We start from the raw sequence: 25,321 nt of genomic DNA on the forward strand, positions 1-25,321 counted from the left end.
TCGTTCAGACACTTACCGAGACTGGTCATAGATCTCACATTTCCGACTCCTTCAGTTTCCCAATCTGTCAATGCATTGTATATTGACGACCTGAATAATCCTTGCAACACCGGAACTCAAAAACAGTCACCAGTTTCAATATCGTATGCTGTCGAGTGCGTCGGAAAATGAGACATCGACACAGAAATCCTTTTGTGAGTGGAGATTTCTGAAACTTGCAATAAATCCAATAATGTTATTCAAAAAAAGCCATTCACCTCTCCTGTCGCCGTTGGTGGGAGAATTCGGCTGAAATCTTCAGTGTCACTCTCACGGTCGCTTTCAGTCCACATCCAGAATCCTCAGACCATCTTCACAACCTCACAGAATCTTCAAAAAATCTTAGCGGCCTGTTTGACGGCGAATCCTCGAAAATTGGTACCAAAATTACGCACTGGTATCAATATCATTGGATATATCGTCTCTGGCAACATCGCTTCATTTTCGTAGTATTCTACTACTGCAGTAACCGCCTACATATTATACATATACCACCATCCAATGCATACCTCTCTTTCCACGTCCATAACCCATGCAATATACTCTTCACAAGTAACACAGTACCATTCCCCCACTTACCACTCACTCCTCCTTACTCCCTTTCTCATCTCAATTCTCCTTCCCCCCCTCCACCCCCTTCTCCTTCTCCTTCTCCGTTTCCCTCTCAGCCCTATCCTCCTCCCTAACACACCCCCACGCCATACATCCACACATCTCTAACTTCCTCACCTCCCCCTCTTTCTCCTCTCCAAATGCCTCTCTACAACAATCCCTCACCACAATCCTCGCTGCACGAGCCAGCGGCGCTGTCTTCCCCTCACATGTACAATCATCTCCGTTCTCAGAATGGATCTCGTTGGCGCACAGGCAGAAGTCGGTCCAGTGGATGTGCTCAAAGGGACGGAGATCGCGGTTGCCGTTGTTGATGCAAGTTCGGCAGGTGCAGGTGCAGAATTTCGGGATGGTGCAAGCGCAGCTGTGGCGGTGGGGAGGAGGAGAAGGAAGGGTAGGAGGAGGGGAAGAGGTGTTTGTTCGAGGGATAGTGGATTCCATTTTGAATTGTGAGTTTAAATGTTTGGTAGGTTTTAGATATGGACGTTTTGGCCTTATTTAGGAGAAATTTGTCTATGTTGGGCTGTCTTTGTCTCCGTCTTTGTCTTTGTCTCTGTAAAAGGGTATTGGAAGGATCTGTGAACCGACGAGAACTTGGGCTTCGTACCATGCTAATATGTGGATTAGGAGTTTGATCCATGATTCCCAAGCTTCAGTTAGTGATACTGCCAGGATATGTTGCTGGCCCTGATAGTCTTGATATTGCCTAGGACTCACGTTGAAATGCTATTCTCAAGCCGCGACTCGAGTCCCGGGAATGTGCTATCAACATTGGCCGCGTAAAATAGATTTTGAATTGAGGTGTATCATTTGGATATCTTCACATGCCTCCTGCTTCGAGCTTCAGCAAAAACAGCCTTTCAAGAATGTACTTTTCTATGCTCGCTAAATGTACTCAAGACACCCATGCCAAATCGTAACGCTTCCCGCTCCTCCGAGCCTCACCCTTTTCACCAATAGGGAGGCCGTAGTCCAGCAAAGTTAGATGCTATCGAGTTATCGCCGCTATCATCCTTCTTCCTTTGTCCCGTCAACTACATACGTTAGCAAACGATTTACCCCGATAAAATGAGCGAACTTACCTCCAGCTGTACATGCCGATGAATATGCACCAACCAATCTACATAACTCTGCGCCTCGTTATTCCGATCCTCGACCAATAATCTCGCAAACTCGTATTCCGCACCATCCAAGCCTTGTCTCGCAAGTTGGATTGTAAGAGCCTTCGATCCTCGCATAGTCTTCAGATACTCAAGGATGTTCCGTACTTGGGCACTGAGATGTGTTTCCAGCACTGGGAGGGAAGAGCTGTATGGGTCCAGCGCCTTCAGACTGTCTTTGCCTTCGCCGAAGAGATCGATGAGTAGGTTGGGCGAAGTTTGTGCATGCATCCACAAGTAGCAGTTCTGTCCGTTGTCGACGAGATAGACTCCGCCTTCTTCCACGCGAGAGAACGAACACCTTATCGACGGTGGCATGTGGAGATGACCTTCTGGGTTGGGAAAGCCGTCCTCAGGTGTGAGGTTGTGGATTGGAATCATTCGCGGGTAGAGGTAAAGTGAGAGTTCCAGAGCACCCATCGACTTGATCATCCGCATGTCGTGAACCCGTCGATCGGTAGGCTCTTGTCCGCCTTTGAATGCTCTTGACTTAATAAGACCAAGCACATACATGCTGAATTCCTTTAGGTTTTCTGGCAAAACGAGCTGACCTGGGGGATGGGAACCGGAAAAGTTCTTGCGGTATCCAGCAAGAATATTGACGTTCTTCTCGGTCAAAGCACCTCGGATATCCTTGAGAGAATTCGTTGTCATCTTAGTGGCAGCTTCCTTTGCCATCAGCGTGTAAACAGCGTCTTGATCTACAAATTTCATGCAGTCCTTTGCGTTATCACTGACACTGGCAATGACGTTTGAGCATCTAACTCTTCGCTCGCCACTCGCTGTGGTGTATAATAGTGCGCTTTGGAAGTGCGCATCGAGCTTGGAATCCAGCTTGCCATCATAGCTGAACATTACTCCCATTGCCTTGTCAGAATCAACAACTCCAAACTCAACATCACCACCAAAGGTATGCTGGATAAAGTTCCCGTGATAAGCAGAAACTTGCAAACCGTTAGAGCATCGGACCTTCATCAGCGCTTGATAGCCAGTCTCTCGTGTTACGGTGTGTATGATTTCCTGTGAAAGCTTTTCTGTGTCACGAGGCGACACAAAATTAGGGTAGTAGAATGTCTCGCCACCAGTTGAGGCTGACACATGACCTGGGAGTATGTTAGAAAGGAAGGCCAACTCGCGTCTGGGTCAGCATACCAATAGTTGCAATGTCAAGGTATCCGCCGCCAGGAGCAGCCATAAAGAAGTCTGCGCCCACGCCAGCGGCCACCATCTTCTCAGCAGTCTTCCGCCAACCTGGATGTTCCGTGTTGAGAAGCTTCTTTTCAGCGTCCCCACCATGTTGTTTACCGTCATCCCGAAGGAAAAGTCGACCTGGGCCCCACGTTGGCAGGGCGGCAAGGGAGCAGACAATCTTTCCGCCGGTCTTCTCCAGCGCGGCCAAGGCTGCGTTTAAGGTTGGAAGAAGAGCCGGTTCGGGATTCTTTATTTGAGAAAATAAGGCAGGTAAATTACTCAATAACGAGCTGATATTCGTCCTATTATTGTAAGTGGACGTCTCCGAGTGGCCTTTTCGAGGAACTTACTTCGCTTCGTAGGGATCAACAAACAGTCCCTCCTCAAGAGGTACAAATGGGTCCTCAATGTCAGGCATGATCAACATCTGAGCTTGATCCAGAGCCGGCTTCGTAAGTCAGTAAATGCCTATCAGATCGCGAAGACAAAACCTACATTCATATTGTAAAAGTGGATATCCTTGTCAAAAGTGACGAAGCCAACTTTGGCGCCTTCTGGAATACGCCTCTGAGGCTCGCCTTCTCCACCCTGATCATTCCCGTACAGCGCCGCCATGATGCCCTGGCAAAATGCCTCCAAGAAGCCTTTGTTAAAAGATTCTTGACCAACATCGATTAGGAAGAGCCACCTCAACCCAACAGGCTCCTTCGACCAATATTCCTTGGGCACCAAGAATTCAACAGTGCCTCTCATCAACTCTGGGCGTTGCTCTCTGTCTAGGCGAGCCCCTTGAGGTGTGGTTGCCGAGAAATATTCTGGCGGAACATCATTCGCGTAATTGCACATATTGCAAACAAACTTGTTTCCTCCAGATCGGAATACCATGAAAGCATTGATATATGCCCTGCATCTGTGACATCTCGGTGGCCCAATTTCTCCGAAATCCAGGACAGGTATCTCAAGCTCGCCTGGTTGTAAGGGTGCAAGTGGTTGTAAAAGTAGACCAAGTGGGAGACCAGTCGATTGAAGAGCATCTGATGCTGAGGGGATACTGTTCATTGTGAGACGAGTAAATTTGGGAGAAGCGTTTCCCTGATCGAAGGCAACAAATGATACCGATGCGGGAGGAGGGATATGGTGCTCGAAGGTTGGGTACACATTGTTCAGATAGTATTGTGCTATGGCATCTCTGGACCTTGGGACACTTGGGATTTGATCTGGGTCAACTCGACCTTGCGCAGAAGCTTGCATATTCGCAGAGAATCCAGGGTCAGCTGCACCATTGCGAGATGCAAATTCTGCTGGAGTTGCGAGGTTCGCAGGGTTGAACGGTCCATTGGCAGGAGCAGGGAATTGTGACATCTGAGGTGTAACTGGTGTGTTCGAATATGGCCCTGCCTGTGGGACAGGCATTGCTGATGGATCTGAATTTAAGTATGCTGGGGGAGGAAAGTCTCCTTGGGGCGTGCCATTGAAAGCTGCGGACGATCCGGAAGGTTCCACGATATGATGGGCATGTCTATCCTTCTTCTTCTTCCTGCCATGGGAACTAATTTCTCCAAGTCCCAAACCCCCCATCTGCGATGCCAGACCTCCATCTTGTGTCTGTACGCCTGTGTCTGGAAAGTACCCCTGCCCTTGCTGAGCTCCATATGGTGATGGTTGTCCCATTTGCGGACTGTTGTACTGTTGATTTGGCGCCGCATTGTTGTATCCCGTACCTGGCTGCTGGTACGGTGAAGGGGCAATAGGAGGCTGGAACTGATTCGCAGGTTGTCCAGCTCGATTTGGGTTGTTTGGATCATCATTGAGCCCTCCCTGACCGCGGTAGAGGTATTCGGCAGACATTCTGAATACTGGCGTCAAAGGAAGTAAATCGAGAATGAGGAGGGTAGCCCGGAGCTTGTAGCTCTTCGAGGCGTTCGAGCGGGGTCGCAGATTTGGAACAGAATCAAGTATTTATTATCGGCATACTCTCTTGATTTGAAAATTAATTATGTGTCGTGTCAACTTGTGCGCAACCTGAGAGTGCTTGAGATTATAATGTTGACGGGGACACCTTTCGAGATCGCGGAACGGGCAAAGTATGCGCCGCGCCTGTGGGGCTGTTTGGTTGTTCCTGGTTCACGTGTGGTTCGCGCTAAGATTTCATGCAGCTCAATGGCTTGGGCTCGGATTTGTCTTTGTCGCGATGTCTCAAATCTCCCTGCGTACAACTTCAACAACTCCCACAATTCCATCCACCAGAATCGAATCGACGACCTGTTCCCAATATCACGCATATCCGGACGGCGCGTATACATCCATAATATGCGACATAACTTATTCAACAGCCAGATGCCTTGATAGAGGCACTTTCTGGACAGTATGTTCACGTTTACCTCCCTGCTGGGCGCGCAGTCGGAATCCTCGGCGTCGCAGTCCGTACTGGAGCTCGATGGAGGGGTGAAAGTCCTAATAGACGTGGGTTGGGATGAGACTTTTGATGTGGGCAAGCTGAAGGAGCTTGAGAAGTAGGTTGAGCTTTCATTCTATGGATCGAGGAGGGAGCCTGTTCGGCCCTGGAACCAATGTATACCAGTCAACAATGAAGACACATTCGCATTCAACTATACTTCTCCATTGCCCTACAACGCGTCCCCCGTGCTTCATAAACCAATCTCAAGCTTACCCTCTGTTTCATAAGCTAACATCTACGCAGACAAGTCCCTACCCTCTCAATTATCCTTCTCACTCATGCGACAGTGGCTCATCTTGCAGCTTTTGCCCACTGCTGCAAGCACTTTCCTCTTTTCTCCCGAATCCCAGTCTATGCTACCCTTCCAGTCATTTCTCTGGGCCGGACCCTCCTTCAAGACCTCTATGCTTCGACCCCTCTTTCAGCAACAATAATACCATCTTCAGCTCTATCAGAAGCTTCATACTCCTATTCGCAGACCGTATCTGCCAACAAAGATGCAAACATACTTCTTCAACCGCCGACGAGTGAGGAAATCGCATCGTATTTCGCGCTTATACACCCTCTCAAATATTCGCAACCACATCAACCAATTCCTTCCCCCTCGTCCCCACCTCTCAACGGTCTTACAATCACGGCATACAATGCTGGACATACCTTGGGAGGGACAATCTGGCATATACAACATGGTCTGGAGTCGATTGTTCATGCGGTGGACTGGAACCAAGCCCGTGAGAATGTTCTGGCTGGTGCCGCATGGTTAGGTGGAGCCGGAGCCGGTGGAGCAGAAGTCATCGAGCAATTGCGCAAACCAACCGCACTGATATGCAGTAGCCGTGGAGGTGAGCGAAATGCGCTACCTGGTGGTCGAGCGAAACGAGATGAGCTGCTGCTCGAAATGATTAAGTCTTCAGTCAGCCAAGGTGGAATTGTGCTTATTCCTACGGATTCCAGCGCTCGTGTTTTGGAGCTGGCATACCTATTAGAACATGCATGGCGAACAGAAGCCAAGGATGATGATAGCCCTCTACGGAGCTCAAAGCTCTATCTTGCAAGCAAAAACATTGGTGCAACCATGCGGTATACGAGGAGTATGCTTGAATGGATGGACGATGCAATCATTCGAGAATTCGAGGCAAATGCTGGATTGCAGCAGAAAGAGACTGGGCCTCAAGGCTCTGGAAATTCAAAAGGCGGCGCCTCCGCAGGTCCATTTGACTTCAAGCACCTGCGACTGCTGGAGCGCAGGGGCCAGATCGATCGAATCCTTGGCCAAACAGACAGCCTTGGGAGGTCTGTAGGGAAAGTCATCCTGGCAAGTGACACGTCTCTGGAATGGGGGTTCTCTCGAGACGTGTTAAAGTCAATTGCAGATGACAGTCGTAATTTAATCATTTTGACGGAGAGGCTGGGCAAGCCAGAAGGTGATGCGAAGACTGGTCTGGCAAGGACATTGTGGTCATGGTGGGAAGAGAAACAGAACGGAGTGCTCTCTGAGACTACCAAATCTGGAGTGACCATAGAGAGAGTTAATAGTGGAGGAAGACAGGTTGAGCTCCAAGATGCCAAACGTGTCGCCTTAGAAGGGAACGAGTTGAGCGTCTATCAACAATGGCTTGCCACTCAGCGCCAATTACAAACTACTCTTCAGTCTGGTGGAGCAACAGCACTTGAATCATCAGCAGATGTCGTAGACGATGCTTCCTCCGACTCTTCTTCAGATTCCGATGACTCGGAGACCGAACAACAAGGAAAGTCATTGAACATATCCGCAACGATGGGACAGGCAAACCGGAAGAAGATCGGACTGAGTGACGAAGATCTTGGGGTCAATGTTCTTATTCGCCGGAAAGACGTTTTCGACTACGATGTACGTGGAAAGAAGGGTCGTGAGAAGATGTTCCCTCTTTCCATCCGAAGGAAAAGAAATGATGACTTTGGAGAGTTGATTCGCCCAGAAGACTTCCTCAGAGCAGAGGAACGAGATGAAGTGGACGGACAGGATATGCGCCAACCGAATAAACACGACACTCGAGACACATTCGGCAAGAAGCGGAAGTGGCAAGAGCCTCAGCACGATCGACAGATGACCAATGGGGACCATAAGAGGCAGCAGACAAATAGAAACCAGCGCCAGCGTGATTCTATTGACCTCGCCGACATGTCACCTGGCCCCGAGGATGATGCATCAGAAGACGAGGGCGCTGATGCTGCCGACGATGCAGTGGCTGAAGCGTCACCTTCCAAAGTAGTTTTCTCAACCGAGTCTCTTACCCTCAACGTTAGAATCGGCTTTGTGGACTTTGCTGGCCTGCACGATAAGCGAAGTTTGCAAATGTTAATACCACTCATCCAGCCTCGAAAGCTTATTCTCGTTGGAGGAATGAAGGACGAGACCCTCGCGCTAGCCGTCGATTGTCGCAAGTTACTTGTGGCACAGCTCGGCTCCTCCGAATCTGCTATAGATGTGTACACACCTGAGATTGGTGTTGTGGTCAACGCCAGCGTTGATACAAATGCATGGGCTGTAAGATTGACAAGCGCGCTTGTCAAGCAACTGACATGGCAGAAAGTCAAGGATCTAAGAATCGCAACAGTCACTGCTCGGTTGGAGAGTACCATCGTTGACACAGAACCTGATGCCGAAGAAAGCCATAAGAAACAGAAGCTGCTCAAAGAGGAAGGCGAAGGAGAAGAGACACCAAGCCTTGAACTTATACGAAGCTCCACATCACAAATCGAGGTACCAACACTGGACATTCTACCTTCCAATATGGCGTCAGCAACGAGATCCGTGGCACAACCCCTTCAAGTTGGTGATCTCCGTCTGGCTGATTTACGGAAGATCATGTTGGCTTCGAGCCACACTGCCGAGTTCAAAGGAGAGGGTACATTACTTATCGATAGCTCGGTCATTGTTCGCAAGACCGGAACTGGCAGGATCGAGGTCGAGAGTATTGGGCTGGCGACCTCATTGGGACCGGGGATTGGTCACGGCAGCACATTCTATGCTGTCAAGAATATGATTTATCAAGGATTGGCTGTGGTTAAATGAGGCATACATTCGATTCTTACTTGTTGTTAGGTTGGATGGATATTTGCACCTATGGGCGTCTGTAACATCAATGTATTCATGAATTGCCGCAATGACGGCAACAACTCGACAACTGTCACGATACCCTCCATTCTTGTTCTCGTGGCGTCAAATTTTGCTGCCAGTTTTCTCGGCTAGGCCAGTAAACAAAAGAGATAGCGAGGTACAGTCAAGACCTGCACGCGGTGGCGGCATTCATCAGGCCTCTCAACCATAGCACCCCCGAAGTCTGTGAATAATCCAAGTTTCTTTTCTCCAGTGCTTCATTCAAGTGTTGAAGCGTCCTGGCTGGGAGTCTAGTGAATCTCACCAGTGGGCAACAGTCGTGCAAGTTTTATTCCAAAAATACATCGGCAATCCGTGATTCATGACTGTAAGTCCTCTTCCTGGCTTCTTGAAATGATTCATAACCTTCCTTCTCAGCCAGTACTTATACTCAATCCCCTCCAGTCAAAGGCTTCCAGACTCCAATTTACAGAATTTCTTTTATCCCTACATGCACCTAAGCTCAACTTTTCCAAGTCCAGAAACGATTCTTGCATAGTATTGGCAGCGAGATTAAACAAAGTCATCCCTGCCTCTTACTCGACTCCATATCATCGAAGCCATACATCCTGGCTTCTTTTGAGGAGCACACCTTCGAGGACGCCTATCTTCTCCCAGGCATCTCCAAAGTTGTTCTTACCCACGCTACCCTCCTTGCACCGCTCGATACCGTCCAACTCATTCAGTACCGCTCTATATCTGTCTTTTCCACATCCGGCGATCGGCTCTACTACGTCCAGAGCATCACCGCTCGGGTAGAAGGGATCCAAGGTTGGAACACCATCCACGGTGACGACGCGGGTCCACCTCCACCTCCAGCACAGCATTCAACTCCACAACCAAGCTCTCAAACAGCAGGCAACACAATGGCGCAAACCATGCCCAACATGCCCTACCGGGGCCACAACACAATGCACGGCTACGACGCCGGACCACCACCACCGTACGCAGCAAGCGGCTTCTCCATGCCCCAATATCCCGGCATGCCAGGCTTCATCCAACCCCCCACGGCCGTCTACCAACCGCCCATACCCTATATGCAACCCATGATGCCCGGCTTCCCCTACAACACCACGCACCCCTCCATGGGCCCCCCCACCAACCTTGGATTTCCTGGAATCCACCTCCAAAACCACCTCGGCGGGATCGGAGTCCCTCCAGGCTACAACTATATCTTCCCGTCGGAGCACACCATAATCCACGTCCTCAAAACAGCCACCAAACCCTGGCAAGCCGACCAAACAATCCACGGCATCGACCCCTCTACGCACACCAAGTTCTACGTTCCGGTCGAGATGAACGTCAAGGAGTTCATGAAGCGGATCGGCTGTGACGATGCTGACGATAAGAAGAACGTTGTGTATGAGGTCGTCGAAAAAGGGAATGGGAAGTGGGCGGTGGGAATGAAGATTAATATGGATGATAAGGATAAGATGAAGAATACATTGGGCAAGTTTGGCTGGAATAAGCAACGGAACGGGAATTTGTCGAGGGGTGGGAGACCCATTGTTTGGTTGTGGAGGGAGAAAGGGGAGTAAGTTGAATGATGGCAAGCCGCTGCGACATGAGGTTTGGTGGTTCTGGAAGAGAGTCCTGAAATTTGTACTGAAGCTGTATAAGATTTGAGAGTGATGTCTTAGCCATTGATGTTAGCATGACTTATGGTTGAGTTAACGGTTTTCAGCACTTTCGTTAGCTACCAAGGAATTCAATTAAGCTTACAATATCCCAAATGGAAAGCTTGTGTTGGCTTCTAGACACTTGATTTGACTTCGACCTGAGCACGCTGAGAAACCAACAGTAACTCTCCCCTTTACGACGACATGTGGCCTTACAAATCCCCTGCACTACAAGACCTCTTAAGTATAACTCTTTCCCGCCTTTCAAGCTATCCCACCCGGAACGATCTTGATAGAACTCCATATCCAATACGAGCCCTAGCAGAAAAAGACTTGTCAAATTCTTGCCCTCGCGGGACAAAGGGAACGGCAATCCAATACCCAAAACAGTGAATACCTAAAGGGGAAGTGGGCCCACTTGCTCTGGCTTTGTTGCACGTCGCAGAAATCTCATCTCATAATATGTTCTCATACTCATAATTTATCCTGATATCTCATCCAGTGCATGCAATACTCAGCCTGCTCCCTCTAGAGTAAATGCCTCGTGACACCTGCCCATATATGGTACTCAGAGAACTGTCAAAGTGCGGCATTAAACGTGAGATACCATGAGAGAAATTATCATGGGCTAATCACGATTCGCTGAGCTCAATCAGCCATCTTACAGAAGCGCGATCGCGCCTCAGTTCCGTCTTCCACAATAGAAGACTGCGATTCGAAACCGCACCGTGTTCCTAGTATCACACACTGGGAGATGAACATGCTTCGAGGCCCGAGAACAACCCTAACAAGTCTTTACCCAGCCATCTAGGTAGATGGGAATGTAAACAATGTAAACGAGATATTTAAGAAATCACATGACCTGAATGACATGGGTACCTTATCATAACTCCTACCAGGACGGTTGAACTGCACTCGAGAAGCATCATAGTTTCTTAATGAAATCGAACTTTTTAAGTACAAATATCTCATAACCAGTGTCTCTCAAGCCCTTCGTGGTACCAAGATCTACCGCTGACATTACAGCCCGCGTGAAGTATGAGTCTGGACTGTGCTGAACCCCACTTGGTGAACGCTTCGTCCCGGGTCTTGGCATTTCGTCATACTGAACGACTTCGAACTTCAGACATCACTCGAGTCCTCCTCTACGCAACTTTGATAACGATTGCAGCCGGTGCGAGAACCACCTTTCAATTATTTACTCCCTCTCACCTCTCTCCCATTCAATCTCACATCAAAATGCCAACTCCCGCACTCAACGCATCCGTCGTTTCACCCAAAGGCAGACCACCCTCAAACAAACAACTCACCGTCTTCGTCACTATCCAAGTCTCTCCATCCGACATCGAGAAGTTCAAAGAGGCACATCGTCCCATATGGAAGAAGTGTTCCGAGGAGCCAGAATGTCTATTCTTCGATGTTTTCCAGGATCAGGAGGTCAAGGGACGGTTCAGATTTGTGGAGATTTGGAATAAAAGTCGGGAATGGTTTGAGAAGGTGAGTTGGTCATGCTGACTTGGGCAGGGTACTGAGGGTATTAGTGCTGATGATTACTCAACAGGAGCAAATGACCAAGCCGTATTATGAGGCTCTGTGGGAGAAATCCAAGCCGCTATGGACAAAGGATCGTGAGTATCGCGTGTGGATCGGGGAAAGTTGTACAGAATTAACAATAATGCAGTTCAAGTTGAGTACTTCGAGCGAGAGGGCGAAGGTTCTGTATGGAGTGATGAATATCTTGTTGGTGGAAGAAAGATGGAGAAGACTGAGGTTGTTGCTTGAAACGTGACGAATTGGACTGTTCCGATTTGTTCGAGGAGCGACTTGAACGTGGTTTATCGGGTCCTGTGAAGTTTGTGACGAGATATACTATCGGCTATGAGACTGGTATGCCACTCGGTAATGCTCCTTGGGTTCGGTTGTTGGAAATCTCTGAGAACGGCACAGTGCCGAGACCAAAAACGGTATGATGTTTCGACCACAATGCCGTGTTCCAGTCTGACCTGTCTCTGCCGTAAGCAGACCTAGAATCACTCAAAAATCAATATCTATGATTGAACACAATATGGTTGAAAATATCATCAGACCAACAGTTGATGCTGTGCCACCACACGCGTAAGATTCGGGATGGACCAATATATGCTGTGCAACATCGATTAGAGTCAGATACCGCCTCACGCGGTTCAAATATGATCTTAGCGCTCGTAGCGTTCAAGTACACATTTGTCGAGGTTCACCCTCGAGACTCGGTGGAGGAGATTAGCTGATGCGACGGCCTTCCAATACATAGGAATTGTCGTGTAAGAAGCTTGCAAGCCAACAAACACGGATAATTGCCAGCAATCTTCTCCAAATTTATGCCAGCCGCGTTTCGAATGCCAACTCTTGGCTTTGAAAGGAGCTGATTCTTAACGGGTAATCATCCTTTCCAATCGACTGCATACAGTAAGCAATCGATGCCCGAGACGAGCTCTCATATCAACACTTGTCACATTCTATTGATGCAGACTCAGCCACTCATAGGCTCGCAATAGATAGATGTACAGTCTCGAACCCGCACACGGCTGACATTTTCTTCAGCATCCCGCGTTTCCTCGCATCAGAAGTCGCATAACTTCAAGCATAAGCCACAACGATCCAGATTAGCAACCGGCGAGAATCAATTATCTCCTCTCTAAAGCCAACAGTCCAAGCCAATATTCCAATGCACGAGGTTCAACCTTACAGAGTACGGAGGCTCTTCCTACCCTAGGAGCCACAATCATGTGTGACGAGACTCGAGACCCCGCATACCGCCTTGCGAACCACTCTGTTGGTATTCCAGTGAATCCTTGCGGATAAAGCCTACTTGATGTACGGACGGCAGGGTCGCATCTTACAGCGGTCATGGAAATTTTCTGCCAGCATCCGGGGCCCCGATGAATCGTCGATGATCCAACGTAATTGCCGTCCACGTAACCGGTTTCTTGTAACCGGCTGGTCGAAGCCATTATCTTCCTCACCGCTTCAGTGATTCCTCAATACGGCTCCATCGCATTAATCTTGATTGGGCCGGGTTGCAGCACACCGCAATTCGTCCTGGGAGCGAAAGGGTGGCCTCATAGGCCACATCTGGACGGAGACTTGACCATGTGCTGAAGCATGGACTGATATTATGTGTCAGGAATGGGAGAAAGGATCTTTGTATGAAGTGAGGGAAGGTCGACGTGAGGTCAACGACGGAAGGTTTCGCCAAGGAGGTTCTGACACAGCTGGGCTCGCCGCCCCGGTCTACGCGCCGTGCCGTTCGTTCGGCAAATCCAGACCGGTATTTGAGTTTCTTCCAGCTTCACTGCCATCTATCGTCGGTCAAGATCTCGATATCTCACAACGGCGAGCTGTGAGTTGCCGAGTTATCTATTTTCCACGAATTTGACGCCATCATGGCTTCAAATCAAGATGGCGAAACAAACTGGTTTTTCTCAAAGTCCGGGGACTCCTACCGAACAAATGGAACAACCCTGGCAAAATATATCCCAGCATTGCACATCGCACTCCCTGTCCCCTGCCACATTGGCGCCGCGCTTCAAGTGCACGCCAGTCGAAAAGTTAGTTCGTAAGAGCTGTCAACTCTGCAGTGCAGCAAGCGCTGCATAATTTCTTCCCGTTCGAGCGAATGGGATACATCTGTTGCCACTTTCAGAGCATTCTACACACCTTCATGATAGGGACGCATCTCAGCGGTCGGAGCATCCGTAAGAATTGGCAGGGAAAGAGATAGGTGGTCATCGTTGCAAAACAGATACAGATCGAGGTCTCTAGAGGGACATCGACTTCTGAAAGCCGGTTATAACTCTGTCCGTCCTTCAATCCTTTTATTTTCCTTTCAGTCTTTGAGCATATGGTCTGTTCCTTGGTCAATTGAGACTACAAGCCAAACAAGCACTCATAATGGCGTCAACAGATGATAAAATTGGCCTTTCAACGACTTCAGTGGTTGTAGGCAGAGAAAAGAAGAGGACTTCTCACATGCCTACCGTCGAAGATGATGACGAGAGATTGCTGAATCAGATCGGATACACCCAAGTCCGTCAGATACCCTCCATTGACTTGACATATCACTCACAGCTTATAGGATCTCAGCCGCCATTTCACAAAATGGTCAACTCTATCCTATGCCATCTCCGTTCTTGGAGTTCTTGGATCAGTACCGGCGACTTTCGGTAGTCCGTTGAGCTTAGGTGGTCCAGCATCCTCAGTATGGGCATGGTTTGTAGGATCCTTGATGGCATGGACCATCTCGTCGTCAGGTTAGACAACTTCCATCCCAACTAAAGCAGTCCAGATGTCTAACCTCCTCAGTTGCCGAGCTCGTCTCAGCATATCCAACGGCTGGTGGTATGTACTTTGTCACCAGGAACGTCGTACCTCCTGAGCATGCTGCTCTGTGGTCCTGGATCATCGGATGGTGCAACTTTCTTGGTCAGACTGCTGGAGTTGCAAGTGTTGGCTATACCGTGTCTCAGATGATACTTGCTGCTGCGAGCATGAACTCTGGCTTTGATGGAGAATCATATGCATACTCTCCGTAAGTACCCACCGCGCCATTCGAGTCGACTTTCTAAAAACCGCCGTCCAGAACACCCCTCCAAATCGTCCTTCTCTCCATCTGCATCCTCATAATCATCGGCATAATCTGCTCCCTCACCACTCACGCCCTGCACAATCTCGTCATCTGGTTCGCACCCATCAACATTCTCGCCTCAACAGCAATCTGCATCGCCCTGCTAATCCTAACCCCCAACAAACAATCCTTCTCCTGGGTCTTCGGCCACTTCACCAACGGCTCCGGCTGGGGAACCGGCTTCTCCTTCCTGCTGTCCTTCCTCTCCGTTGCATGGACTATGACCGACTACGACGGCACAACGCACATGGCCGAAGAGACGCACGACGCCGCCATACGCGGTCCTATGGCTATCCGCCACGCCGTGACGATCTCCGGAATAGTAGGCTGGATGCTGACCATCACCTTCTGCTTCTGCATCCCCAACGAGCCAGACGGTCTACAAAGCATGATCAGAACTCCAACCGGTCTTCCAGCCGCTCAAATATTCCTCAACGCAGGAGGCCAGACCGGCGGGACCGTAATGTGGTTCTTCGTAATCCTAGTACAGTTCTTCACAGGATGCGCAGCCATGCTAGCAGACACCAGAATGGCATATGCATTTTCCCGCGACGGAGCCCTCCCATTCTCCCCCTTCTTCGCAAAAGTGAACAAGTGGACAAACACGCCCATCAACGCCGTCTGGCTCATCGTAGCCTTCGCGTGCTGTCTCAACCTCATCGGCATCGGCTCCACACAGACCATCGTAGCGATATTCAACATCACCGCCCCAGCCCTCGACCTCTCTTACGCGTTCGTGATCCTCGCGAGGAACTACTACGCTAGCAGAATTACATTTGTGCCGGGTCCCTTCACGCTTGGCAAGTGGCAGAAACCGCTGAATGCCGTCTCGGTTACATGGGTGTTCTTCATTAGTGTGGTGTTGATGTTCCCGACTGTGAGGCCGGTGACGAGCACAAATATGAATTATGCCGTTGCGGTGGGGGGCTTCATTGCGGTGTTTAGTCTTGGGTGGTGGTGGGCGGGTGCGAGGAAGACGTATACGGGGCCGAAGACGAGGGATTTAACGGAGGTAGAGAGTCAGAACTCAGTGGAGGAGGATGGTCGCGGGAGGGATGGCATAGAGTCGGACTGAGTGTTTTCTTAGCGAGTAAATTTGGGATGAGTGACAGGTCTGCGAAGGTGGTACAATGATGGCGTATTGAGTGTGTTTGGGAATGTTAGACTGCTTGGTTGCATCACAATCTTAAAGGTAGGAATAGAGTGGGTACATGACGTGGTATTTTGGCGTTTGAAAACATTGGCACATCTATCACTCCGCTATTCCTCGCTTGTCGCATTGCCTCCAACACTGTGGCGAAGATCTTTTCGTTCCCGGATAGAATGCAGTCGCTTCATGAACCCGTATCAATCATCAGTCCATCATGGTATCGTACAGTATCTTCCACAGCTAGAACACCACAAGATTCGTTACCCCGCTCGAGAGTTTCTCTTCCTCCCCGCCCACTTCACCAGCATTTCTTCCAGCCTGGCTTTCTCGACAGGCTTGGCAAGATAATCATCCATGCCCGCATCATGGCATTTCTCCTCATCCCCTTGTATAGCCGAAGCCGTCATAGCGATCACCGGAATATCCCTCAAATAATCCGTCGTTCTGCTGTCCGTCACCCTACCAGTCTCGCGTTGCTTACCACGCTGCTTCTTACTACCTTCTCCTTCGGACTCGTCGACTGGAGTCGGGGTCTTGCCTTTCCCTTTACCACGCGAGGCATCAGGTTCAAGTGTGTTACCCCCCTCAGACATAGCCATGACGACTCCTTCGTCTTCTTCACGAGCGTATTCAATACCAGTGCGGAGTATGCGTGTAGCTTCGTAACCATCCATGACAGGCATTTGTACATCCATGAGGATTATAGAGGGGCGAGGTTGGGTTGTAGATGGTGAAAGGAGGTAGGAAAGAGCTTCGCGGCCGTTCCATACAGCTGTGACGGGGAAGCCGAGCTTGCGGATGTTCTTGATGGCTATTGTTTGGTTGATTGGGCTTTGTATGTTAGCGTATTTACATTGACTGGGAATAATGGAACGTACTTGTCCTCTACAACAAGAACGTGGAAGCTGCTTCTCTGTTCGGGGGACATTTTCGAGGTTGGGACGAGTGTACTTTCGGCTGAGCTGTCTCGAATTGGTGGTGCTGACGGTGGTTGGTAGCTGTCTGTAACACTGCTGGATATTTGTTGGTTTAGTAAGTCTTGGCTAATAGAGCGGTGGACCAGAGGTGTATTCCAGGACGGAATCTTGGTCAGTGATGCCAGACGGAAACTAAGGTCGGGAGAAGATGAATCCGTGTCGAGTCGTGAATGCCGGGCGGAGACCTTGAGAGGTAATGTGAATGTCGCTTTGCTTCCAATATCCGGCTCTGATTCCAACTCTATTGACCCGTGCATCAAAGTCGCAAGCTGCGGCTGTTAGTTTTGGTACATTGAGGTGTTGGTGATGTCCCTACATTCTTCGAGATTGTCAACCCCAGACCTGTTCCACCATACAACCGAGCGGTTGACGAGTCACCTTGACTGAATGGCTTGAATAGCTTATCGAGAACGACCTGCTCAATTCCGATTCCTGTATCCTCAACTACGAATTGGACTTTGACTACATCGTCCTCACCGTCTCGAGGTTCGCTCAAGGCGGAAGACATTGTCAGTTTCACCGATCCCTCTTTCGTGAACTTCAGTGCATTCGTAAGAAGATTCGACAAGATCTGTCGCGTCCGTCCTGGATCTCCAATGACCTCAAGATCCTCATCCATGAGATTGCTAAACACAAACTCGAGGCCCTTCTGGTTTGCAAACATGGCGAGCAATTTGCAAAGCTCGCCAACCACGGATGTGAGACTGAATGGGACCTTCTCGATATCCAGACGCCCGCTTTCGATCTTCGAGAAGTCCAAAATATCGTTGACGATAGCCAAAAGGGCCTTGGCAGATAGGTGTATGCTGCTGACGTATTCTCGTTGTTCTTCCGTCAATGTCACGTCATCGCTCAAAAATTCTACCATCCCGATAACACCCTGGCAGTCGTAAGAATGTATCAGACGACTCAGCTAACAGTACTTACGGCGGTGGGAGTTCTCATCTCATGTGACATCTACAGCAGTCAGAATATATCCAGAGCCATAGTGCTTCAACTCACGTTTGCTAAAAACTGGCTTTTCAATTGGTTCGAGTCTTTGGCAACCCGCTCTTCCATTATCAGACGGTTATTGTCCAATTCCAGTGCTTTCCGAGCTTTCATATCCGTAACATCAATACTCAATACCAGAACCCCCTTCACAGCTGGCTTCTGGCCGCCGTCAACGGTATCATGCTCAAGATCGGCCACAACACGGGTTCGATAGACTCTGGTACCAACGCGGTCCTCGGACTGGGCAACCTCTACCTTTCCATCCAGTATATTGAGAATGTTTCTCTCATAATCTGCCATGCCTGTTTAGTAAAACATTATTGCAGATTATTGGGCTACTGACCTGGGACCCCTCCGGGTTGTGTACTCCGGGCGACGGTAATGGCGTCTTTACCGATGAGACTGGACTTGTTATTGAAATCGTACACACTAGTATCAGCGTCCCAATGCATACAGCCTTCGGCCATAGTTATTATTCTGTCTTTGTTGATCGAGAACAAATTGACCTCTGCATGGGCAAGTACTGTGAGTATTTCAAGTTTGTTCCTTGCAGCTTCGTTTCTGGCCATAACAATATTATGGATATCGGTATTCGTCCCGTACCACTTCAAGATCTTTCCGTTGTCGTCTCGAAGGGGCCAGGCGCGTGCGAGCATCCACCTGTAGATCCCATCATTTCGACGATAACGGACCTCAACATCGCATTCTTTCCCTGTGCTTCTGTCCCACTTTTCCAAAAGTCTGGGTAGATCGTCCGGATGAATTGCTGCTTGATACCCGTGCCCTAATGACTCCTCTTTGGTCAGACCTGTGAACTCATACCACTAAAACATCAAGTCAACACAGGAACACTGCTGCCGAGGAGACAGCCTACCCTATTTGAGAACCAATCGCAAAGACCATCAATTGTCGCTGTCCACACTAGATGTGGTAGCAGATTGCAAATAGTCTCATGGCTTTCCAAGCGTCGTTGCAGCGAACTAGAAAGAAAGTTTGAATACTCCTGAAGGTCTCTGCACCAGCATAATCCCCCGATGAATTCTTCCGTGGACTCGTCGTAGAGACACTCTCCATCCACGCTCATCAAAATCCTGTCTCCGGTAATGGCATGAATGAAACCACATCGATAGCCTGTGAAGGGTTTCCGCGTCCGAGTCATTCTCAGGCCAGGAAAATCATCAGTTCTCAATTGGTTCTGGAAATTTTCGTCCCAGACTGCCATTCCTTCCCGAAGACCTGGCCCATCGCACCCGTCCGCTCCACCCATGATATCTCCTAGTACCTCTCTGGCTTTCTTGTTCGCTAGATAGAACTTTTCGTCTGAAGTTAGAATGAAGCCCGGAACATCACAGCTGTCGAACACGGCTCTTTTAATACTGGGAATGTCTCTTGAGGAACCAAGCACGGCTTGTCCAGATTGGTCTGTGATGATAGGTACATCTAACAGGGCTGATGTACGGTCTTCGCTCCTCGGGCTCGTCCTCTTCTCGATATGTGGAGGGCGTTCCAAACTGAGCATGAAATGCTGACCATCCTCGGTCGCTAAAATGGACAATAAGATCCGGTAATGTGTTTCCGCATGACCCTGGCCCGGAGTTGACACCACCGCATCAATCTCGTGGATAAGACCTTCGTTTCCTTCGGCGACTGCTTTTTGATGGCTACCTACAAGTCTATTCAAGACTGCATCCCACACCTGATTGTACAGTAATCGGATCCCTAGGTCTGTCGGTGTACGTCCTAATATCCCCTTGTCTGTTGATTGTATTGGATCTGGAGATTTTAGAATTCGTTCCGCCGCCAGATTCGCGAAGACAGCCGTTCGATGAGGAGACAGGATGATTATCGGCGTAGGGAGATGCCTAAGAACAGCAAGTTGCAAGTCCATGCTGGGATGGGAGCTCGCTGGATTCTTTTCCGAAACGACACTTGATTCCGGAATCATATTGCCTGATTCCATCTGGATGCAGGAACCAACGAGCACTTGCTTGTCCAGCAAAATCTGTCGAGTATTTGAAGAGTTTGGGTGTACCGCAAAGACCCATTCAGTTGCCAACTCGAGGACCTAATAGTCCCCTTACTCTGTCTGGACTCGCCCTCCGCACATAGTTGTTGTTGTTATTGCGTTATTGCCATAGCCAGCATAGCAATCTGATCTCGCTGCAGGCCAAGTGTAGTGAAGATATTGCAACTCCCAGATTCCAGCCTGACTTCCTGACAGCTGTACTTCTCTCGTCCAGAAACCGCCGGACCACAGGACCCAGCAGGAAACCCGCCAACTGGAACTGGCCCAGGATAGGATGATAGCTCCGCCCAATTCCCAGTCCTTGGGGTCCCAGCCCCAGTGACCCTCCCAGTCACAGACATCACCAGTGGTAGCTCGCCATAACAAGAACCAGTACCCATCCACGCTCATACCCACTTACCCTCCATGGTCTCCACTCCAAGCGGCTCGCAGGCCATAGACCGAGCGCATGATCGGCGCCGTGACGATAAGTTCAGCGGCCCTTGAGGGTTCATGGAGTTCTAGATCTAGGGAACATCCAGGCGGCTTCCTCTTGCGGAACGGCAAGGGGAAACTTTGAATAGGGTCGACAGCAACAAGCACAGCTTGGAGGCACGAAGTGCATTAGCTGGTCGATGACCTTACAGTAGTAGGAGGGGGCTTACTTCGCTAGGGGCTTAGGGGATTTTGGTGGGGAGGAGGACCCTGATGCTTCAACAATGACATCAGAGATGTCAGGTTAAGGGTGACACGCGAAGCGAGCTGGATGAACGGCCTTGAGCGTGGGTCAACTACAAATACAGAGAAAGACGAAGAGAACAAACAAGAAGAAGAAGAACAACAACAACAGGAATCTTGAATCTACTCACACGATTAGCAATTTTCCCTTCTCCTCTGCTCAGGGACCAAGAAGAAAGTCGGTGACCGGAAAGCCGGGGCGAGAATCCACTTGGTCCTCTCGGAATGTTGCTTGAGCACTAATAAAGCTACCCTGCCAGCAACTTGGCCTACTACTGCACCCACTACCGCTAACGAAGAAACAATGATTAGGAAGGCCTACGAGTACAGGGCTATCTGATATCGTGCGGCAGGGTGGTGGCTGTGAAACGTGCCGGTGACACAGACTCTGTGGTTGTGATGACAGCGTGCAGATGGAAGTTAATATGTTGCGTTCGCTTTCCCCCTCCTCTCGAGACATCAAACAACTGCATCTGTATTTTGTTGATAGATAAAGAGATTTAGTTAGTATTAATGAAGGTGCCCATCCACCACGTTCTTGCCATCAAGCCAGTAGGCAGAAACAAAGGTTTTTGAACTTGCTATACCTAGTATTATTACTGGAATTCCGTGCGAAACGTGCAAGATGTGCCTAAGTAAATAATACTGGTTAGTCCAGTATCGGCCCTGTCTAAGCGCAAAACTGGAAGCTCACTAACATCCTTTCGTCTCAAAGTTTAATTCTAACTGCCATCAACAAGGAAATTATCCGATTTGCCTGCTCTCGCTGGCATTCTGAGCCGATGAACCTAATCCGGATGTTTTCTCTTCTCACTTCTGACCTGGATTGATATCATATTTGTAATTTCCAAATAAATAATACAAAAGAGGTGCTGTACACAGTTACACAGTCAATAGATCGTGAACACACAATTTATGTAAGACTGCATATGTGCACAAATCTTCCCCAAGATAGATGTTTTACGCCTCCTCCCTCATTATCAAGCGTCAAACTATCTTCCCCCTCCGTCCACATTCCATCCGCAGTCCACCAAAACCAAAAACAAAAGCTGCCCAAATAAATCTCGCGCGAGCCATCCTGCGACCAGCCTCAGACGTAGATCGTCTTGTCTTAGACCCAGCCCGTCAATATTAAGGTTCAAATGCAGAGCTTACAGTCTGTGCTCATATCTTCCTCGTCTCCTAGCTCTCTCCTCTCTTGATAACTTGAGGAACTTGAGGAAAGTTTATCATGAGAGCGGGGAAACCAAAGATCTAAAGTATAAAAAGTCTCGACCCTTCAAGCTGAGACGGGGCAGCTAGTGCAAACAGCCAGCAAGCTCAACGTTTGGAAGGGACTAGCTAGCTGGTGAGCAGGCAACAATCTATCAAACATCACTAATCTCTTCTGGTCATAGAGACATAGATAAAGATTAGAGTTACGAGGGAATGTGAGTGCAAAGTTTTACAGTCTTGAGAACTAGCTGGCTGAGAAGTTAATGGTGCTGAGGAAGATGACAACAGACTCTTGTACCATCTCGAAGCATGGCGAGTCTATAGTGAGAGACAAGTTTGAAATGGGGATGAGCGGACGTTGGTATAGATATGCAATACGACTACAGTAGAGCAAACAACTAACTAACAAATATGAACTTGATTATAAACGGAGATGTAAACGTGTGAAAGCAATTAAAGGAACACCGTCAAAAAGGAATTGTGAAAAGTCGTAGAAGCAGAAGTAGGTTCAAATAGCGGTAAGAACTGAACTTAAATTACTAGGAACTCCAAGGCTGAAAGAATATGATGGTGTGGAATTGAGCAAGCTATGTCAAGAACACCAGACTCTAGCAATCCATCCATCCATCCAGCACGCATCCAACCACAGAAAGCACTAAAGCATGAAAGCAAGACCCTATATCCATTCCAAATGCACCATCCCATCCCATCCCAAGCCCCATTCCTCCAAAGGAACAAGTAAAAAGCACAAAATAACATGACTGTCCTGTATACCATCCTATCTGTCGATATTCGATGAGTCCACTCATCAACTCACCCATGCCCCCACATGACTCCCCCCGCCGGCCCCCTAACATGCATCCTCTCCCTCAACCTCTCCCTCTCCCTCTTACTCCCCACCGAACTCACGCTATCACTCGGCGCCACACTCGCCGCATACCCAGCACCACCCCCACCAACACCAGAGACCACACTCCGCGGCAAAGGTATCTGGCGTGCACTCACAACAGTAGAAGTCGGGAGCGGAACCTGGCGAGCTGAGACTGAGCTTCTTCTCTCCCTATCTCGGTCTCGGTCTCGTCCACCATCGCGATCCCGCTCAGAGACATAACTCTTACTCTTGCGATCTGATTCAGCAGCCCGCGCATCAGGCGGCTGCGGCACGATACGAACCGTTGACGACGAACCGACGCGCGAACTTGGTGGCTGAGGAACAGCAGGCTTGATAGTGCTAGTAGAGTGGTGACTCCTAGCAGACATATACTCGCTCTCGCCTTCTCTATCCCTCGGACTCTTCTTCCTCCTCTTCTCCCTCTCCACACTCGAGCCCGTAGCTGATCCCGACCCGGATTTCTTACTCCGGCGACTGACGTGGCTGGCTGGACTTCTGTTGCGGCTTGGAGCGGGGAGGATGGTAAGAGGGCGTTCATATCGTTTACTGACTTCGCTGCCTTCTTTCTCTTTGCCGCTGCTGTGTCGTGACCGCGTGCTCACATGACTGCGCTCTTCTATCATCGCGAGCTCAGGCTTAGCAGCAATCCTGGCCGGCGGCGCAGCGACAGTATACTGGACGTATCGCGGCTGGACGTCTCTTTCTCGCGCGCGGTCAGACACGTAGCTGCGTGCTGGTATAGTTCTCGTCTCGACGACCCGCTCGCGGTCCTCCATGCGGATGGGCTCGTGGGTGTACTGCGGTGCAGAGGATCGTCGAACAGAGGTTGTTGATGGGGGGTCTTCGGAGCGAGTAATCACGTACGCGAATGCTGCGCCGGCTGCTGCCCCGAGAAGTGTGCCCAGGACTGCTTTGCCACTGATGCCTCCTGAAGCGGCTTCCTGGCGTTCGCGCTCGGCTTGGCTGTAGTGTTCTGTGGTTACTGTTTCTCTTCGGACGAGACGCATGGGTCTGTCGCGGCCGAAGTCTGAGGGGAAGGTATCTGCTCGGCGGAAAGTACCCGGTCCGGCTTGCTCTTCTCTCTGTCCAACCTGGGATCCGGCTTGTGAGCCTGGTGCTTGGGAGCCAGAGATGCTCCGGGCGACGTCTTGCTGCCATTCTAGGACCCGTCTACTGTCTTTGTCGAGACCGGCGGGTTCAATAGCTGGTGTACCGCGAGGTCCTGCACCCCGTGATGCTCGTGTGCTATAAACTGCTTCGATCATATTGCCATCGAAGTCCCGCGTGAGAGCTCGGTCCTCGTCCTCTTCTTGATCAAATGTGTTTTCTCCCCTCCCTCGATCCTGCTTGAGTAACAGGCTCTTGCCGTAGAAGTCGTATACAGCTTTTGGACTTGGGGCGGATAGTGTGATGTGTGACAGGCGAGGATGTGCTGCCTGTGAGACTGTGAAGACTGTGACTTTTCGTGGACCGGAAGGACCTTGTTGGATGTAGCCAAAATGGAGACAAGCTGGGGAAACTGGGGTTGCGGAGAGGAATTGTAGACCGAGAGGTTGGGTAAGAGAACCGTAGAAAGAGGCAGCAGAGGGGAGATGTGCAACTTGTATTAAAGGCGGGTCGGTCGCCATATTTGAAAATGCAAACGAATGATGGGGTACAGCTCGTGCCGCGACAAAAAGCAATCAACCAACCAAACAAACGCAGTGACTGAGAAAATTTATAACAGAGTTTTGCAATGAGATATTAGACCTGAAGATCTTAAGCCGGGACTGCGAGAGATGACCGATGTACTGTAGATCTGGGACAACAGAAGAAATATAGAAAGATGCTGAACGCTTCTCTATCCTCCGTCTTATGTAGGAAGTGCGGTGCAGCTGACAACACGCGACAAGGCGAGTCAAGCGCCTGCAGATGCAATTCTCATTGCTACATGAGATAGTTTGATGTTCAGTGTGCTGTGACACCCACCTGCAACACCGCCATAGGACTGGACCCCTTTCGACGCACCTCGAGGCTGTTGTCTGGTTACCAGTCGTTGAGTCGGCTATGACCGCCTGCGCAATCTTGCGTCGAGTAAGTGATATACGTCTCTCACCAATTTTCCTATTCGATACTGGAAGATGCAGCGATATCGCCGTGGCACAACCCACAGTTGGGCAACAACACAGGTACAAACGCAGGTGGCGGGCCCTTTGAACCCCTGTTGCTTTTCTCTCCGCATGCCACGTTTCCCGAGCGAATTATGGGCCGTTACGGATGATCTCCCGATAAGTCGTGAGATGTGTAGGTGCATAGCTGCGATCGCCTCGAGTTCGCGATTGGACCTGGAGGTGCAGTGGTTGTCGAATAGGGTCGCGTTCCCACGGCCTTTTCGATGGCCTTGGTGGGGAATCTTGTCGAGGCGGAAAACATGGACAAATGACAGTTAAGAATGAGATGAATATGCGGCTTCCGATCAGTAGGAACACAA

General features: G+C 49.7%; 7 protein-coding genes across 8 annotated transcripts; 4 read left to right on the plus strand and 3 right to left on the minus strand.

Moving 5' to 3' along the window:
• Positions 1-732: 732 nt before the first annotated feature.
• SFB3 (COPII coat Sec23p-Sfb3p heterodimer component) lies at positions 733-5,039 on the minus strand. 2 transcript variants are annotated; one of them, XM_058507936.1, is made up of 5 exons: positions 3,498-5,039; positions 3,353-3,450; positions 2,964-3,304; positions 1,734-2,914; positions 733-1,685 (listed from the first exon to the last, which is right to left on the minus strand). In XM_058507936.1, the coding sequence occupies exons 1-5, from the start codon at positions 4,848-4,850 to the stop codon at positions 1,602-1,604; spliced, it is 3,057 nt and encodes a 1,018-aa protein (XP_058357107.1). In that variant the 5' UTR covers positions 4,851-5,039; the 3' UTR covers positions 733-1,601. The 2 variants fall into 2 exon arrangements, with proteins under 2 accessions (XP_058357107.1, XP_058357108.1); XM_058507937.1 differs by having other exon boundaries at positions 733-2,914.
• A 64-nt stretch (positions 5,040-5,103) lies between these two features.
• ONS95_014280 (uncharacterized protein) lies at positions 5,104-8,786 on the plus strand. Its single transcript, XM_058507938.1, has 2 exons — positions 5,104-5,515; positions 5,704-8,786. The coding sequence occupies exons 1-2, from the start codon at positions 5,370-5,372 to the stop codon at positions 8,513-8,515; spliced, it is 2,958 nt and encodes a 985-aa protein (XP_058357109.1). The 5' UTR covers positions 5,104-5,369; the 3' UTR covers positions 8,516-8,786.
• A 135-nt stretch (positions 8,787-8,921) lies between these two features.
• ONS95_014281 (uncharacterized protein) lies at positions 8,922-10,329 on the plus strand (the record flags this gene model as incomplete). The annotated part of the gene is made up of 2 exons (XM_058507939.1): positions 8,922-8,927; positions 9,082-10,329. 2 exons carry the CDS (start codon positions 8,922-8,924, stop codon positions 10,135-10,137), a joined length of 1,062 nt encoding a protein of 353 aa, XP_058357110.1. The 3' UTR covers positions 10,138-10,329.
• Positions 10,330-11,457: 1,128 nt separating this feature from the next.
• Positions 11,458-12,000, plus strand: ONS95_014282 (uncharacterized protein; the record flags this gene model as incomplete). Its single annotated transcript, XM_058507940.1, has 3 exons — positions 11,458-11,715; positions 11,780-11,846; positions 11,900-12,000. 3 exons carry the CDS (start codon positions 11,458-11,460, stop codon positions 11,998-12,000), a joined length of 426 nt encoding a protein of 141 aa, XP_058357111.1.
• A 2,148-nt stretch (positions 12,001-14,148) lies between these two features.
• On the plus strand, positions 14,149-15,956 carry ONS95_014283 (uncharacterized protein; the record flags this gene model as incomplete). Its single annotated transcript, XM_058507941.1, has 4 exons — positions 14,149-14,283; positions 14,333-14,507; positions 14,560-14,785; positions 14,837-15,956. 4 exons carry the CDS (start codon positions 14,149-14,151, stop codon positions 15,954-15,956), a joined length of 1,656 nt encoding a protein of 551 aa, XP_058357112.1.
• Positions 15,957-16,291: 335 nt separating this feature from the next.
• ONS95_014284 (uncharacterized protein) lies at positions 16,292-20,798 on the minus strand (the record flags this gene model as incomplete). The annotated part of the gene is made up of 8 exons (XM_058507942.1): positions 20,672-20,798; positions 18,876-20,611; positions 18,345-18,825; positions 18,011-18,294; positions 17,936-17,965; positions 17,325-17,888; positions 16,910-17,277; positions 16,292-16,862 (listed from the first exon to the last, which is right to left on the minus strand). The coding sequence occupies exons 2-8, from the start codon at positions 19,959-19,961 to the stop codon at positions 16,292-16,294; spliced, it is 3,384 nt and encodes a 1,127-aa protein (XP_058357113.1). The 5' UTR covers positions 19,962-20,611; positions 20,672-20,798.
• Positions 20,799-21,538: 740 nt separating this feature from the next.
• Positions 21,539-24,479, minus strand: ONS95_014285 (uncharacterized protein; the record flags this gene model as incomplete). The annotated part of the gene is made up of 1 exon (XM_058507943.1): positions 21,539-24,479. One exon carries the CDS (start codon positions 24,477-24,479, stop codon positions 22,773-22,775), a length of 1,707 nt encoding a protein of 568 aa, XP_058357114.1. The 3' UTR covers positions 21,539-22,772.
• Between the last annotated feature and the right edge of the window lie 842 nt (positions 24,480-25,321).

This window comes from Cadophora gregata, assembly GCF_030347475.1.
Source record: "Cadophora gregata isolate MNR1 chromosome Unknown scaffold_8, whole genome shotgun sequence".
Lineage (NCBI taxonomy): Eukaryota > Fungi > Ascomycota > Leotiomycetes > Helotiales > Ploettnerulaceae > Cadophora > Cadophora gregata.

Coding starts and splice junctions, on each gene's coding strand:
- SFB3 (XM_058507936.1), bottom strand. CDS start 4,850: ATGTCTGCCGAATACCTCTACCGCGGTCAGGGAGGGCTCAATGATGAT. Junction 3,451..3,497: donor TCCACTTTTACAATATGAAT/GTAGGTTTTGTC, acceptor TGACTTACGAAG/CCGGCTCTGGATCAAGCTCA. Junction 1,686..1,733: donor ATCGGCATGTACAGCTGGAG/GTAAGTTCGCTC, acceptor TAACGTATGTAG/TTGACGGGACAAAGGAAGAA.
- ONS95_014280 (XM_058507938.1), top strand. CDS start 5,370: ATGTTCACGTTTACCTCCCTGCTGGGCGCGCAGTCGGAATCCTCGGCG. Junction 5,516..5,703: donor AAGCTGAAGGAGCTTGAGAA/GTAGGTTGAGCT, acceptor ACATCTACGCAG/ACAAGTCCCTACCCTCTCAA.